The sequence below is a fragment of the Nicotiana attenuata genome, unplaced genomic scaffold, assembly GCF_001879085.1.
Source record: "Nicotiana attenuata strain UT unplaced genomic scaffold, NIATTr2, whole genome shotgun sequence".
NCBI classification, from domain to species: Eukaryota; Viridiplantae; Streptophyta; class Magnoliopsida; order Solanales; family Solanaceae; genus Nicotiana; species Nicotiana attenuata.
In genome coordinates, this window is record NW_017671818.1 from 169,453 (window position 1) to 184,175 (window position 14,723).

The 14,723-nt window shown below is 35.6% G+C and overlaps 2 protein-coding genes across 16 annotated transcripts; both read right to left on the reverse strand.

Annotated features, from left to right (window-relative positions):
- Window positions 1–7,686: 7,686 nt before the first annotated feature.
- On the reverse strand, window positions 7,687–10,136 carry LOC109210394. Of its 15 annotated transcripts, XR_002065550.1 has the most exons (5): window positions 9,566–10,136; window positions 9,297–9,362; window positions 9,048–9,116; window positions 8,773–8,850; window positions 7,956–8,176 (listed from the first exon to the last, which is right to left on the reverse strand). XR_002065550.1 is itself a non-coding variant. In XM_019373801.1 (3 exons), exons 1-3 carry the CDS (start codon window positions 9,366–9,368, stop codon window positions 7,773–7,775), a joined length of 306 nt encoding a protein of 101 aa, XP_019229346.1. In that variant the 5' UTR covers window positions 9,369–9,559; the 3' UTR covers window positions 7,687–7,772. The 15 variants fall into 15 exon arrangements, 2 of the variants coding, with proteins under 2 accessions (XP_019229346.1, XP_019229345.1); XR_002065554.1 differs by lacking the exon at window positions 9,048–9,116; XR_002065552.1 differs by lacking the exon at window positions 8,773–8,850.
- Window positions 10,137–13,734: 3,598 nt separating this feature from the next.
- On the reverse strand, window positions 13,735–14,455 carry LOC109210388 (RNA-directed DNA polymerase homolog). The gene is made up of 2 exons (XM_019373787.1): window positions 14,320–14,455; window positions 13,735–14,021 (listed from the first exon to the last, which is right to left on the reverse strand). Exons 1-2 carry the CDS (start codon window positions 14,453–14,455, stop codon window positions 13,735–13,737), a joined length of 423 nt encoding a protein of 140 aa, XP_019229332.1.
- Between the last annotated feature and the right edge of the window lie 268 nt (window positions 14,456–14,723).

The following is a 14,723-nucleotide window of genomic DNA, read 5'->3' on the forward strand; positions in this document are numbered from 1 at the left end:
TGATCTTTTAATACGATGAGTTTAATAAACTTTAAGCTTGGGATACTCTTCTTGTTATTTTTGTGTCATATATTTTTTATGTTTTATATATATATATATATATATATATATATATATATATATATATATACATATATTTTAAATACGTATTTTTATTAGGCCCAAGCCGACCCAGCCCAACCTCAATCAAGCCTCACGGGCCACGGACTTACTCGGACCGGACTTAAAAGCCTCATTTTTAATGGGCTTCCAAAATTCTAGTCCAGCCCTGCTAAATTACGGGCTGGGCTGAGCTGGTCCAACATGCCAAGCCCATATTAACAGCTCTAGATGCAATACTAGTTTAGATTTATCCCTAAATATAAGGGATAATTTTGGTTAAAGCTCCTAGAAATAAGTCAAAATTACGTAAAAGAAGTTTCTACTGAACTTCTGGTTAATGAAACTTTGTGGGCGTTTGGACATAAGAATGGTAAAATTCGAGAAAAATTTAAAAAGAAATTTAAGTGAAAATGGTATTTGAAAATTAAAGTTGTGTTTGGACATGAATTAATTTTGAGTTATTTTTTAATTAGTGTGAGTAATCTGAGTGAAAATTTTGAAACAGCTTTTTAAAAATTTTCAAATCTTCGAAAAATTCCAAAAATCATCTTCAAATGAAAACTAAAAATTTTATGGCCAATAGGCTCAATAGTATAACTCGTAAGTTTAACTTTTTACTCGTAGAAGATAGCCTACATATACTTTGAGTGAATATATATAATTTTCACTTTTCACATGTACAAGATAGCCCACATACTAAGTAGCCCGAATTTAGGATCCACTTTAACACCGTAGAACCTAAGGGGCCATTTGCATCTATACCCGCTTTTTGGATCACGTTTTAATTTGTGTCTATTTTGCAAAAAAAATTACAAGCATACCCACTTTTTCGCATAACTTCAGCATACGGGGCTGAAATAGCAAAGGCAATCACGCAAACCTTCAGCATTCTAGTAGACGGGCCTGAAGTAGCAAAGGCAATACGAACTTCAGCAGAAGATGCTGAAGTTATTTAGTTCATTTGTAAAAATTTCAGCACTAAATAAGCTGAAGTTTTTTTGTCCTGGATTCATTAGTATTGTCATAAAAATTTTTCAAAAACTTCAGCAGAAGATGCTGAAGTTATTTAGTTCATTTGTAAAAGCTTCAGCACTAAATAAGCTGAAGTTTTTTTTATCCTGGATTCATTAGTTTTTTCATAAAGCTTTTTCAAAAACTTCAGCAGAAGATGCTGAAGTTATTTAGTTCATTTGTAAAAACTTCAGCACTAAATAAGCTGAAGTTTTTTTGTCTTGGATTCATTAGTTTTGTCATAAAGCTTTTTCAAATTATTTAGTTCATTTGTAAAAACTTCAGCACTATATAAGCTGATGTTTTTGAAAAAGCTTTCTAACATACTAGATAAATAATCACCTTATTCTTTCATAGTGTATTACTACTATAAAATAATCAGATTGCCAACAGTATCTAAATCATAAATTTTTGAAACAATAAACGTGAAAAGAACAGAATTATCATGAAAATAATCAGTAAGTGTGACCTTAAACTTCACGTACGTGGAAATATTCATAAATTATTGTCTACTAACCTAAGTAATTATTTATAATTTATTTTTAAATAATCTGATAAACATACTTATGGCAATCATCCCATGAACTGAAGTTTCATAGCAGCACCTACAGCAGCAGAAGAAAGAAGAAGAAGAAGAAGAAGAAGAAGAAGAAGAAGAAGAAGAAGAAAACGAAGGAGGAGAAGGATGAGGAGAAAGGGGACTGAAGTTATTTAAAAAGTGGGTACAAATTAAAACTTTAAAAAAAAATAGGTATAGGTTAAATGGGGGCGACCAGATAGGGCGCCCCGTGCAATTTGTAGGGCTCCTGCATTAAAGAGCCCATTTAAATTGGTTTTCAGAAGTTGCCCAAAGTTATAACATGGGCTCGACCCGATAAAAGCCCAAAATTGGCACGGCGTGTCCCCTAAAGAGACCGTTCTTGGCAAAATGTTTTCCTTTTTGACGGTTTTATCTAAATATTTTCCTATTTTACTTGTACAACATAGTTCTTTAATTTTTAAAATTTGAGATTGCTGTTTGGTGATGGAAAATAGAAGTTAATGATCGATTATGTCATTTGAATGTTGGTAAATTGTGCTTAAATTCTTAGTTCAAACACATATTTTGGTAATTTACTGTAAAAATCTCAAATACTCCACTGTCGAACCTTAGAAAGTATGAAGAAGGGCCTATAATGCATTTTAATTTGTTTTTCAAAATTGTTCTAGATTCTTTCCTCTCTTAGGTGTCGTCTTTGAACAAAACGATCTAGCTATCTATTCTGCTTAATTAAGTTCTAGGAGTACTAATTAATAGTTTGTCGTTTTCAAAATAATAACGTCAGATTTGGTTATACACTGAACCTAAGATGTTTTTCAACCAAGAGAAGATTTTGGTGATGATACGGCCGATTATATTGACAGCTATGTATGGGTAAATTAACATAATTAAATTTTAAAACTAATTCTTACTGTCATGTTTATCTGAGTCCGAAACCAAAATGTTGCTATTTTGGACTTAAAACACATAAATAGGTGTAAAAAAAAAAGGTAACAATAATATATATAGCGCCATAAATAGTGGCGCTATATATTAACGGTAACAGCACCGTTAATATATAGCGCCACTATTTCTGGCGTTATATCCTTTTTTTTCTGACCAGTACAATAATTCAAAATAAAGCGCCAACTTATTTGGCGCTATATATGTAAAAAAGAAAAACTTCCCGGCTCCCCATTTTCTATATAAAGAGGTTAGAATCGCATAGAAATGCATTCAAAATTTTTTTTAACTCTTGACGTCTGTTGTTGTTAAATTCTCCAGCATTTTTTTATAATGTCTGAAGAGCGTAGGATAAGAGTTTCATTATATTGGGGTGGTGAGGTTGTGATGGAGAATAACTCCGTGGGCTACAGTTTACCTGCTAAGTGTCATGTTAAATTGCCACTGACAATGGAGTACGATACATTGATATCGTTGTTATGCAAAAAAATGAGTGTGAGGAAACGTTCGGTGATATTTAAAGTAACCGGAAGATATCCTTATTCCGTCATTCCGCAAGGNCTCTTTTGTGAAGTCAAATGTTGGAACAAGTTTGATTATAGATGATTCCCTTGCCGGGATCAAATAATATGCATTATTATAAAAGTTTCAACTTAAAATAAATCGAAATACCTCGATTTAGAATTTTCGGAAAGCAAATAGATCGAAAAATTTGACTCCGAAAGCGTGAATCAACAATAACAAGAAGCTCTACTCGAGTGTGGGACCTACGTTCTTCAAGTTTTATGTGCTGGGGGGACCCAAATTATTTTTTTTTTTTTTAGTGGCGGACAGAGGGGGGGGACCAATTTTAGGAAGGGGGATTAGAATAATGGAGGAAGAAGACGGGGGAAGAAGAAGATGGAGGGTTTTTTGGGGAGGGATATAACGCTACTATTTCTGGCGCTATATCACTGTCAGTGTATAACGCCAGAAATAGTGGCGCTATATCACTCTGACAGTGTATAACGCCAGAAATAATGGCGCTATATATTAACGGTGCTGTTACCGTTAATATATAGCGTCACTATTCCTGGCGCTATATATATTTTTGTTACCTTTTTTTCTTTACATCTATTTATGTGTTTTGAGTCCAAAATAGCAACATTTTGGTTTCGGACTCTGTTTATCTCTAACTAGTAGGGTATGGCCCGTGCTGAGCCCGGGCCCGAACATAATAAGTTAGGAATTTGTATCCTCTTTGTTATTATAGTCTACTAAGATTAATTGGTGGAGTTGAGATGCATGAGTTTCAAGCTAACAACCTACTATTTGAGATACAATCCCTAGCAGCAATATTACAAGTCAATATTTATTAGTAGTTCATTGAAAAGATCTTTAGAAGTTGGACATGTAGGCTTTTTTCGACATTTATTATTGAATACGGATTATTTTAGGACATGTAAAAATGACAAAATTGGATAAAGATTTTATGCTCCTCTTTTCATTACTGAAAATGAATTTTGAAGAGATCCCAATCAAATCGAGTGCCAAAAATATTTTCTTAGAAAAGGTGAAACAAAACATGTAACTCAAAATTAATCAAAATCAACAAATTTTATTAGTCGGATCAGATGATTAGTATTGACACTATTCCGTGGCGGACGCACGTGGTGGCAAACAGGTTCAACTAAACTCGCTTCATCAAAAAATAATATTGTATATATGTATAAATTACGATTAAAGCTGCGTAAATTTTGTATAAATATTTTATTTGAACCCACTTGACAACTATTATTGTACGACTAAAGTTATGCATTTCTAAGATTGAACCCGCTTGCACAAAATCCTAGGCCCGCCACTGATACTACCACACATCAAAAGCTAACAATACAACAACAAGACGTAGTAATATCTAATAAGATCTACATTCTACCACCTAAATATAAAACAAACCTATACAGAAGCCACAAGGAAACAGTTCACAATAATTAATCTTCTTCTTGATGGCCACCTAAATCTCCTATAGTTCTCTCAAAACCTGCTTCACTTTCCGACCCATTTTCACCTTTCATATAACGAACCTTTTTCCTCAATTCCTCCAACTATTTCTCCATTGTATACATTTTTTCCTTCAAAATCTACTGCCAAATGATTNAGAAAACCTGGCGTTATATCGTTTTTTTTCCTGAACCAAGTATTATTTAGAGTACAATAATTCAAAATAATATAGCGCCAACTTATTTGGCGCTATATATGTAAAAAAGAAAAACTTCCCGGCTCCCCATTTTCTATATAAAGAGGTTAGAATCGCATAGAAATGCATTCAAAATTTTTTTTAACTCTTGACGTCTGTTGTTGTTAAATTCTCCAGCATTTTTTTATAATGTCTGAAGAGCGTAGGATAAGAGTTTCATTATATTGGGGTGGTGAGGTTGTGATGGAGAATAACTCCGTGGGCTACAGTTTACCTGCTAAGTGTCATGTTAAATTGCTACTGACAATGGAGTACGATACATTGATATCGTTGTTATGCAAAAAAATGAGTGTGAGGAAACGTTCGGTGATATTTAAAGTAACCGGAAGATATCCTTATTCCGTCATTCCGCAAGGGGTTGCTTTTACTCGGAGTTTAACATCGACGATGATGAAACTTTAAGTGATTTTTTGAGGACTCCGGACGAATGTCGGGATTTTCTTGTAATCACAATGTTGGAGATATACGTGAAGGTCGAAGACGTTCCAAAAAATGAGGTTGTGCGTAATAGAGATAACCCCCAGTCATCGGGGGGTTATTCTGGAACAGTTTTTGCCGGACAAGTTCCGGATGAAAGAGTTATCTTTGATTTAAACTTATCACCGCCGGTGAATGAGCAGCGAGAAAATAATTTAAACCCTGCTTTCCATAACTCACAAGACGAGTGGTAAATTTTAATTTTCATTTGTGTTAATTATGTATATATTTGTTGTATTGAATTTGTCTTAACGCTCACATATTTAATAGGGGTTACCGGCCGGATATGAATTTTACAAGTGGCCCATCCGGTAGTCATCACCTAATTGATAACGTCCATCATGAAATTTTATCACATTACGACTAGTAAGTGAAGTGATTTACACAAAATATGAAAATTATTTATTAATTTAGTAGCTTATATTTTTGTTGGTTGTGCAGTGAAAACGAGCAAGTTGAACTCACTCAATTGCCCGAAAATGATGTATTACATCGGGACCTGGCAGATGCACAGAGTCAGGAACAGAACAGTGATTACGATAACAATGCGGATGAATCCGGGGATGAGACACCCTTTGCTCGTGAGGATGGTGATGCAGAGGATGAGGAGGAAGGACCTGATTTGAAGAGAGACCCCCCTAGACGAAGAGTGTATGAGTCCGAAGTGTCGTTTCATTCAAGAGAGATTCCTTACATTGATAACTTGCCAGCCGTGCCGGATGTGGAAGCTCTCACAAGGGATTTTGATGAAATCCGGACAGCAATGTGGGATGAGTCTAGACCACGGTACTTGCAAAGGGGATGCTTTTTCCTGATAAAGCGCGCCTAAGCAGGGCTTGTAAAATGCACAACGTAAAAGAGTGTCATGAGATGCAAGTATGGGAGTCAAGTCCGACGGTATACAAGGTTGTTTGCCGCAGGTGGTTTTGGCCATGTAANGCTTGCCTATTGAGGAAGAAAAATCAACTTTCTAAAATTCTCTCTATGTTTGTTTCCGTGCGCGCGCTGCGGTAGATGTGGGTTGGCTAAGCGGCTTCATTACTCGTGCTTTACTCAACAAACCAAAGCAGCTATTACGCCATTTCCTATAGCAAAACAACTGAAAGAAAAAAAAAATCTAGGATGCGAATTTATAGACAGTGTATCAATAATGAATAATTAAAATTGCATTAGTTGTCATAGACTTCTCTAATCACTTGTAAGTACTTCATCAAATATAATTCTTTTATCATTTTGAAGAGGAAATTCAGATAAAAATAATTTTTTCTTGTATATAAAATTAGACGGCAGAAGCAGCACATTGACTGATTACACATTCTCACCCATCTCCTAAAAACCCCAAAATTGAATATTTACTGCAGTAAATACCAACAAAAAGGCATAAAGAAGCAGTTTAGAAATGCCATTGTTTTCCAAAAAAGAAAGAGTACTCTTGAAGGTGTCTTCCTGTAGTACTGAATATGCTTAGTCAAACCACTCAATATTTATCGGAAATTTCTAGTGATACTACTTGTGCTTGATTTGATTCCTCTATCGGAAGAGCTACATGTCTCAATCTACAGATCCAATCATAGCCTCAAATGAGTTGGTCACGTAACTTAACATTAAGATTCTTGCAAATTTTGTGCTTTTTCTGTTGCGGCACATTTCCAAGGAAGCGTATATTGTCTTTCGCTGTTGCAATCAGCTTTTCAAGACCCCATCACATTGAACCAAAATTATCAAACATATTGCTACTGTTGCATCAACTAAGGTGGCCTCCAACTGGTTGTAGTGTGCCATGTAGATAAATTAGCTACGACAAATATTCATAACAGAGAGACTGTAAATTGCAAATGAAAGTGAATCATGAATTATATCTTGCACACAATAAATGATTCAATTATTGCCGTCATCCTTTTCATCCTCATCGTTTTTCGAGTACGCATATTCACCTTGGCAACTTCGCATGTTATCTCGCAGAATCATTTTTCTCTGAAATGAAACCTATATAAATAATGGGAATATTGTATTTGTAACAACTAAAATAAGGAGACTGATATGATCAAATAGAAATTATAGCTCCTTAACTTTAATTGGTATTCTGTAGCTGTCGGATAGAACATATTACTTAAAGTGATAAACTTACATACGAATCAAATGGAATATATAGAGTTAAGCAAAGAAATTTAAATCAAATATTCTTAAAAAAGGGGATAAGATTCACAACTATTCTTCTGGATCTTATCGTGCATCTTCTACTTTCCGGGTGGAAAAAAATTTCTCTCATAAGAAGGGTACACCGATGAATGCCTCATTGGCTTTGACCTTGCCACCTTTTGTCAAAGTTTATACTCAAAAAAAAAATTGACATCAAATATTAAGAACAGAACACACATTTGCAGAATTAGTTGAAATTAATTTGATCAAAATATCAAAGCTTTTTCACAGTTGAAACTATAGTTAAATCTTAAGTGTTTTTTGTCAACAACAACAACAACAACCTGGTGGGATGTGGGGTCTGGGGAGGGTTGGATGGTCAACTATTTTTGTCAACAACACATTATAGTTGTATTCATTGTAAAATATAATTCTTGATAGCTGCTCAAGATGGAAGACCAATCTCACGTCATAGAATGAGTCATAGTTTCCAATTTCAACCTGTAGAAGAAAACTTTTTCTTGATGATGAATTACAAAAAGGAACTTGTTAACTCTTAATGAAGCAGTATTTGAGGTTATGTAGTTTGTATTCATAGTGCTGAACTATTTTGTATTATGTTGTCTATGAACTAAAATAGAAATAATTATGTGGAGAAGTTGTACCCTTACAGTTCCTGATTCGATAGCAGCTAGGAATGCTGCGGGATCCACAGAAGAATTACAAGCCTGCGAGTTTGTCGCATCAGATTTAAGCTGATAGATATATTTACACTGACAGTGCTTGAGATACCCTTATAGTTTTTTTACTACTGAGTCGTATATTAAACACATTGACGATTTAAATGCATACAAGGGTGAATCTTTTAGACTGATGAGCTCAAAGCACTTTGTACAAGGAAGATATCATGCCAAATTGTTATCATCTGTGGATGGTATGATTTGTAGAAGTAGCAAAGGACCAACCAATATACATGATTCAACCCACAGAATGTTCAGAGATATGGGCCTGACATGGATATTTTTACAGAATGCACTAAATTTAGACATGAGAAGTAGTCCTATCATTTTGATGTTGCCTAACAAGAAATTCTCCCAAAAAAATATTGAAACAGTATATCAGTTTTTCATGTTGGAGTTAAGAGTTCATCCAAGATATTCTTCATAGTGCAGGGCCAAATGAAATAATTAACAAATTTAGACAGAAATCATCAGTTTCCTATGATGCCATATGTTAAATCGTCAATTTATTTTTTTCGAATGGAAGAGGACACAGAAATGCCATATTTCTAGAATACCGATTCAGTCATTTGAGAGCTTCTTACTACCACACTTGGTATAATTGGCTGCCTCTTTTATGCCTACCACGTCATGCCATTGACAAGTAACCAAGATGAAAACCTCTGCCACAAAGTTAAAGAGCTCAAAAACTGATTACCAAATTCATTGGGCTGATTATAGCAAACACATTCACGTGAATATGATAAATATCCCAAAAGAACTACATGATATAGAATGAAACAAGAAGGTTAAATAATTCATTATTCTCTAATAAAAAAGAAGAGGTAGACGAAAGAGATAACAAATACATGACATTCACCTGCAAAGCTTGGGCACCATCATGCAGGTATAAAATTGCAGCAGGAAAGGCAAGAGCTTAACGTTGTTTCTAGGAAATGTAGCTTTTTGTCAGTCTTTACACTAAATAATGTCAGCTCCTCAAAAATTTTCACAAAGAATCTACCGTAGGTTCCGCAGTGCTCCTACTGATGCATAATATTTAGCCTTAATGATTCATTATATTAAGTAGAAATAGCACTGGGTCAGGAATAAATGCACCATTTAATACCTTAGCAGATTGGGCTAAAGAAGCCAATGCCCCTAATGCTTCTTGTTGGATCGTTTGTTTGCCATTCTGCATTTCAAGCAACAAAAAGCTGAGGAAAATATTATCAGTCTCCTGCACTTGTAGGTAGATTTGACATTCTGTTGAATCAGACGATTATGAGAATGACGAGAAAATGACATAACAAAGCAGCCCCAACAAAGCTGATGATCAATCTGTGCATCCAAATAAGTAATTGTTAATCATTTCAATCAAAAAGAATAACAACGAACCTCGCCTCTTAACTCTGCATAGTAAACAGACTGAAGTTGTTGGTTTTGTTAGCAAGTTCTTCATATGAAAATTCCACTGATTTATCTACTGCGATTCTTGGGGGCTCTAGAGAAGTACCCTAATTTGGAGGATCCCCTTCAAAGCTATTTTAATATCTCAGACTTGATAAGCTGAAAAAGATGTCACATGAGCAGTAAAATAGGGCTAACCTGTTGAGCTATTTTGCCACACTTAAAAAGATATTAGAAGAAACTCAAACGGTTTGATTTTGCAGTTTCATGTGTCAACAAAATTTTTGTCTATTTACTAAAATTGTAGAACAATCTAATGGCAAACCAACCATTAACCGATGAAATTGAAGACGATTCTTCTATTGGAGCAAAGGAAAGATGATACAGAGAACAAGGATAGACAGAGAGAAGATGAAGATGGTGACAGGTGTTGGGGAGGGTAAACATTGATTTACCAAGAAGGCCCTAAAAGAGGTTGATATTACAAATTCTGAAAGGTAAACTAAAGTGATAAAAGGCTAAACCAAGGGCAAAATGTCACCCCAAAAAGTAAATTCTGACACGCGTACATTTATGCACAACACTCCAAGATGTACAATTCAAACGGAATTCCGAAATTACCCTTTTGAACAGCAAGCAGGACGACGAAGAGGCCCTTAACTCTCGCTTCTAAATACTAGGAATATTATCTGTCGTAGTCTTAGAGTCATCTTACGTTTTGGCCGTGACATAAACAAAATCGAAGTGTATCCAGAAAATAAAGTACATTTCATCTTTTCTCATTTTAAATTATATCTGGTTGCCTCCACAATCTGTTCCATTTTAGGAGACCAGAGAAGATAAACGTTAAAATATTAAATTTAGTCATTTTGATTATTTTAATTGTTGTCTCGTCTTCAAGCATACTGAGTCTGATTTATAGATAACAATGAAAAATTCCCATATGGAGGAAAATATTCAAGCTAGCAGAAGACGAGTTACGAGACTAAGTTGATGACCGATGAGTAGTAGTATGTTTTTTGTCGAAAATATTTTACTTTTGAAAATTATTTTCTGAATCATTTATGTTTGATACTTACAAGGAGTGATATAAGGATATCAAAATGTTTGTTTGATAATTTTTTTATTGCTAAAAGTCGATAAAAATGTCCGTCTGTCGTTCATGGAAGAAAGTAATATGGAGTAAAAGTCGGAATATTATAAAAATGAAAATAAATTCCATCTATAAATAATGGAAGTCATTTTTGTCAATAAGGTGCAAAATATTATACTAACTCAAGTCTAATTGAGGAGTGCGGTTCAATGTAAAATACTTAAAAGTCCAAGATATTTATTTGGCGGGAAAGCAGCGAAATGGTGTTGTCTTATCAATTCACGAGTTGTAAAGTAGTTTAACGTTACACCACAATTAAACATAAACTGTCACAATTATTAGGACTAACAATAATTTGTTTGTCTTTTCTTTTGAATTTGTTGTGCACTAAGAAAAAAGATGATCCGTAATTTCATATAAAGGCATTGACTAATATGCCCATTAACTAGGCCATAAACTTCTCATTTCTTTCATTATTTTAAACTCTTAGATCGAGGACCCAAGAAGCAGTGGCGGATGTAATGTAGTACCACTAGGTTCAATTGAACTCATAACTTTTGATGAGGAGTAAAAATTTATGTGTAAAAATGTAACAGAATCTGAGCTCTGTTACTAAATTGAGAATAGAGAGAAGGGAAAGAGGAAGAGAGAAGAGAGAAGAGAGAGAGAACAAGAGGAATTGATAATTTCATATATGTGGAACTCCACGGTACAGACTCTGTGTATATAACAATAGTCTGACACCTGTCCCAATATTGATAACAGACATATGGACTTAATGGGAATAGATAAGCTAAACTAGGGGACCTAATTGACATAATGAAAACTACTCACTAAAATATAGCATAGACTAAAAATAAAATTAACAGAACTCTTGACAATCCATCCTCCTTCAGAACCTTGCCCTCAAGGTTCATCTTTAAAGTTAGGAAACTGAGACTTGATGAAATTGTAATCTTCCCAAGTAGCTTCTTCTGGTAACAAATTAGCCCATTGCACTAGTATCTGAGTAGCAGCTCGATTTCCTTTCCTCACCATTCTTTTGTCCAAAACAGCAACAGAGTCAACAAGAGGCTGTCCTTCAGGGGAGCAAATTGGAGGATCAACAGAGAGAACAACTTGCTTCCGAACCTTCTTCTTATGTTGAGATATGTGAAAAACAGGGTGTATTTTTGCTGTAGGAGGCAATTCTAGCTTGTAAGCCACAAGACCAATCTTCTTAATGATCTGATAAGGTCCATAGAATTTAGAAGCTAGCTTCAGACTCTTCCTCACAGCTACTGATGATTGCCTGTATGGCTGTAACTTTAGATATACCCAATCACCTTCTGCAAATTCTCTTTCAGTTCTTCATTTGTCAGCATAGAGCTTCATCCTGTTCTGAGCCTTTTCTAAGTTTTCCTTCAACACTTTGGCCATCACTTGTCTTTCTTTTAGGATTTGATCAATGGCAGCCACCTTAGTTTGAGCAATAAGTTCAAAAGACAGTTGTGGTGGATCATACCCATACATCACCTTAAAGGGAGTCATTTTTAAGGAGGAATGATAGTTACCGTTGTACCAAAACTCGGCTAAGGCAAGCCATTTACTCCACTCCTTGGGTCTATGATTTGTCATGCACATCAAATAGTTTTCAAGACATCTATTTACTCTCTCTGTCGGTCCATCAGTTTGAGGGTGATAGACAAAGCTGTACAAAAGCTGCACCAGTGGGATTCTGAACAATTCCTTCCAGAAGTTACTTACAAAGATCTTGTCTCTATCAGAGACAATGCTCTTGGGTAATCCATGTAACTTATAGATAGTATCCAAGAACATTCGGGCCACTTGAGAAGCTGTAAAAGGGTGAGACAAGGCAAGGAAATGTGCATACTTGCTGTATCTATCCACTATCACCAGAATAGTGTTGTGTCCTTCAGATGTTGATAGTCCTTCAATGAAGTTCATAGGTATGTGTTCCCATGCCTTTTCAGGAATAGGTAAAGGTTGAAGTAATCCGGGATAAGCAACTTGTTCATCCTTACATCTCTGGCATGTCTAACATTCTTGAATTAACATCTTCACATCTTCAATCATGGCTGGCCAATAAAAAATTGAATTCACTCTTTGATAGGTTTCCATTACTCCTGAATGACCACCTAATCCAGAACTGTGTATGGTGTTGATTAGTTAATGCCTGAGCTGACCATGTTTACCAATCCACACCCTTCCTTTATATCTCAATAGCCCCTGTTGTAAAGTGACATCCACATAGTCATTTGGGTTGGTACTAATAGTAGTTATAGCCTGAACTATTTCCTGATCATCCTTATAACTGGCTATCACTTCATCAAACCACTTAGGCTGTAATTCTGTCAATATAAGGCATTGTGAAGACTGTAATTCATTTCTCCTGGACAGAGCATCAGCCACCAAGTTTTCCACTCCCTTCTTATACTGGATTTCATAACTTAATCCCATTAGCTTAGTTAAACCTTTATGCTGTAGGGAAGTGGTGATTTTTTGTTCCTGCAAAAACTTCAAGCTAAAATGGTCAGTTTTGATTATGAAATGGTGTGGATGTAAGTAGTGCCTCCATCTGTCTACTGCTAATAAAAGAGCTATCAACTCTTTTTCATAAGTAGATAATCCTTCATGTCTTGCACTCAATACTTGGCTCATAAAAGCCAAAGGTCTTTTGTCTTGCATGAGGACAACACCCACTCCAGAGTTGCAGGCATCCACTTCCAATATAAATGGTTTGCTGAACTCAGGGAGGGCCAAAATAGGAGCATTTGTCATTGCCTGTTTGAGACTGTTAAAAGCTGCAGTAGCTTCAGGGTTCAACTAAAAACCTCCTTTCTTCAACAGGTTGGTCAAGGTCTTGCTAAGTAGAGCATAGTTCTTCACAAACTTCCTATAATATCCAGTTAATCCCAAAAAACCTCTCAACTCTTTCACAATAGAAGGTTGGGGCCAATCTAACATGGCAGATACTTTCTTCTGATCAGTGCTTACCCCATTTCCTAAAATGATGTGTCCTAAATACTCCACTTGCGGTTGAGGAAATTCACACTTGCTCTTTCTAGCAAACAACTGATTTCTTTTTAACAACTATAGATCCATTTCCAAGTGGCTCAAGTGATCTTTCAATATTTTGGCTGTATACTAGAATATCATCAAAGAAAACTAGTACATACTTTCTGAGCTGCTCCTTAAAGACTGCATTCATCAGGGATTGGAAGGTAGCTGGAGCATTTGTTAGTCCAAATGGCATAACTCTGAATTTCCACAAACCATGATGGGTTCTGAAAGCAGTTTTATGCTCATCACTAACCTTCATCCTCACTTGATGATATCTTGCCCTTAAATCTATTTTGAAAACACAGTAGCCCCATGCAATTCATCCAACATGTCATCTATCATAGGAATTGGATACTTATTCTTGACTGTCAAAGTGTTCAATCTCCCATAATCTACACAAAGCCTCCAAGTTGAATATTTCTTTTTAACTAACAAGGTAGGGGAAGCAAATGAAGACTGACTAGGGACCACGGTCTTGGCCTTCAACATGTCATTGATAATAGACTCTATGGCATTCTTTTGGTCATGAGAATACCTGTAAGGTCTTAAGTTGAATGGTTGAGCTCCTGGGAGATAGCATGATCACAATTCCTCTTAGGTGGGAGTTCTGTTGGCTCCTTGAACACCTCAGAAATGGTTGCTAGCAAGTTCTCCACGGCAGGCTCCACTCTTTCTGTTCCTTTGATTGTTGGACCAGAGCTCAACATTCTTACTTCAACCATTACCTCACAGGTGCCATAGTGCAGCATTCTTTCTAGGGTTTTGGTATCCACAGTTGACACACAAGGTTGATCATTAACTCCCACCCATTCTTCCATGTTTCATGAAGCTTATACTATGGGGCCTGGTATTAAGTATAACTGGAGCTACATGATCAATCCAATCCATCCCTAGAACCATATCACAACCTCCCACCTTGAGCAAGCTGATTTTGAAAATGAATTGCTCAACCTGCATTTTCCAGTTGAATAAGGGACTTTCTTTGTCACA

What these genes read in the sequence shown, in the direction of transcription:
- LOC109210394 (XM_019373800.1), bottom strand. Translation starts at nt 9,368, where the DNA reads ATGCAGAATGGCAAACAAACGATCCAACAAGAAGCATTAGGGGCATTG. An exon ending in CTTTAGCCCAATCTGCTAAG is followed by an intron (nt 8,177 to 9,296) that starts GTATTAAATGGT and finishes ACAAACTCGCAG; the next exon opens with GCTTGTAATTCTTCTGTGGA. An exon ending in TCGAATCAGGAACTGTAAGG is followed by an intron (nt 7,950 to 8,113) that starts GTACAACTTCTC and finishes TTTCTTCTACAG; the next exon opens with GTTGAAATTGGAAACTATGA.
- LOC109210388 (XM_019373787.1), bottom strand. Translation starts at nt 14,455, where the DNA reads ATGGTTGAAGTAAGAATGTTGAGCTCTGGTCCAACAATCAAAGGAACA. An exon ending in ACTCCCACCTAAGAGGAATT is followed by an intron (nt 14,022 to 14,319) that starts GTGATCATGCTA and finishes TTTTCAAAATAG; the next exon opens with ATTTAAGGGCAAGATATCAT.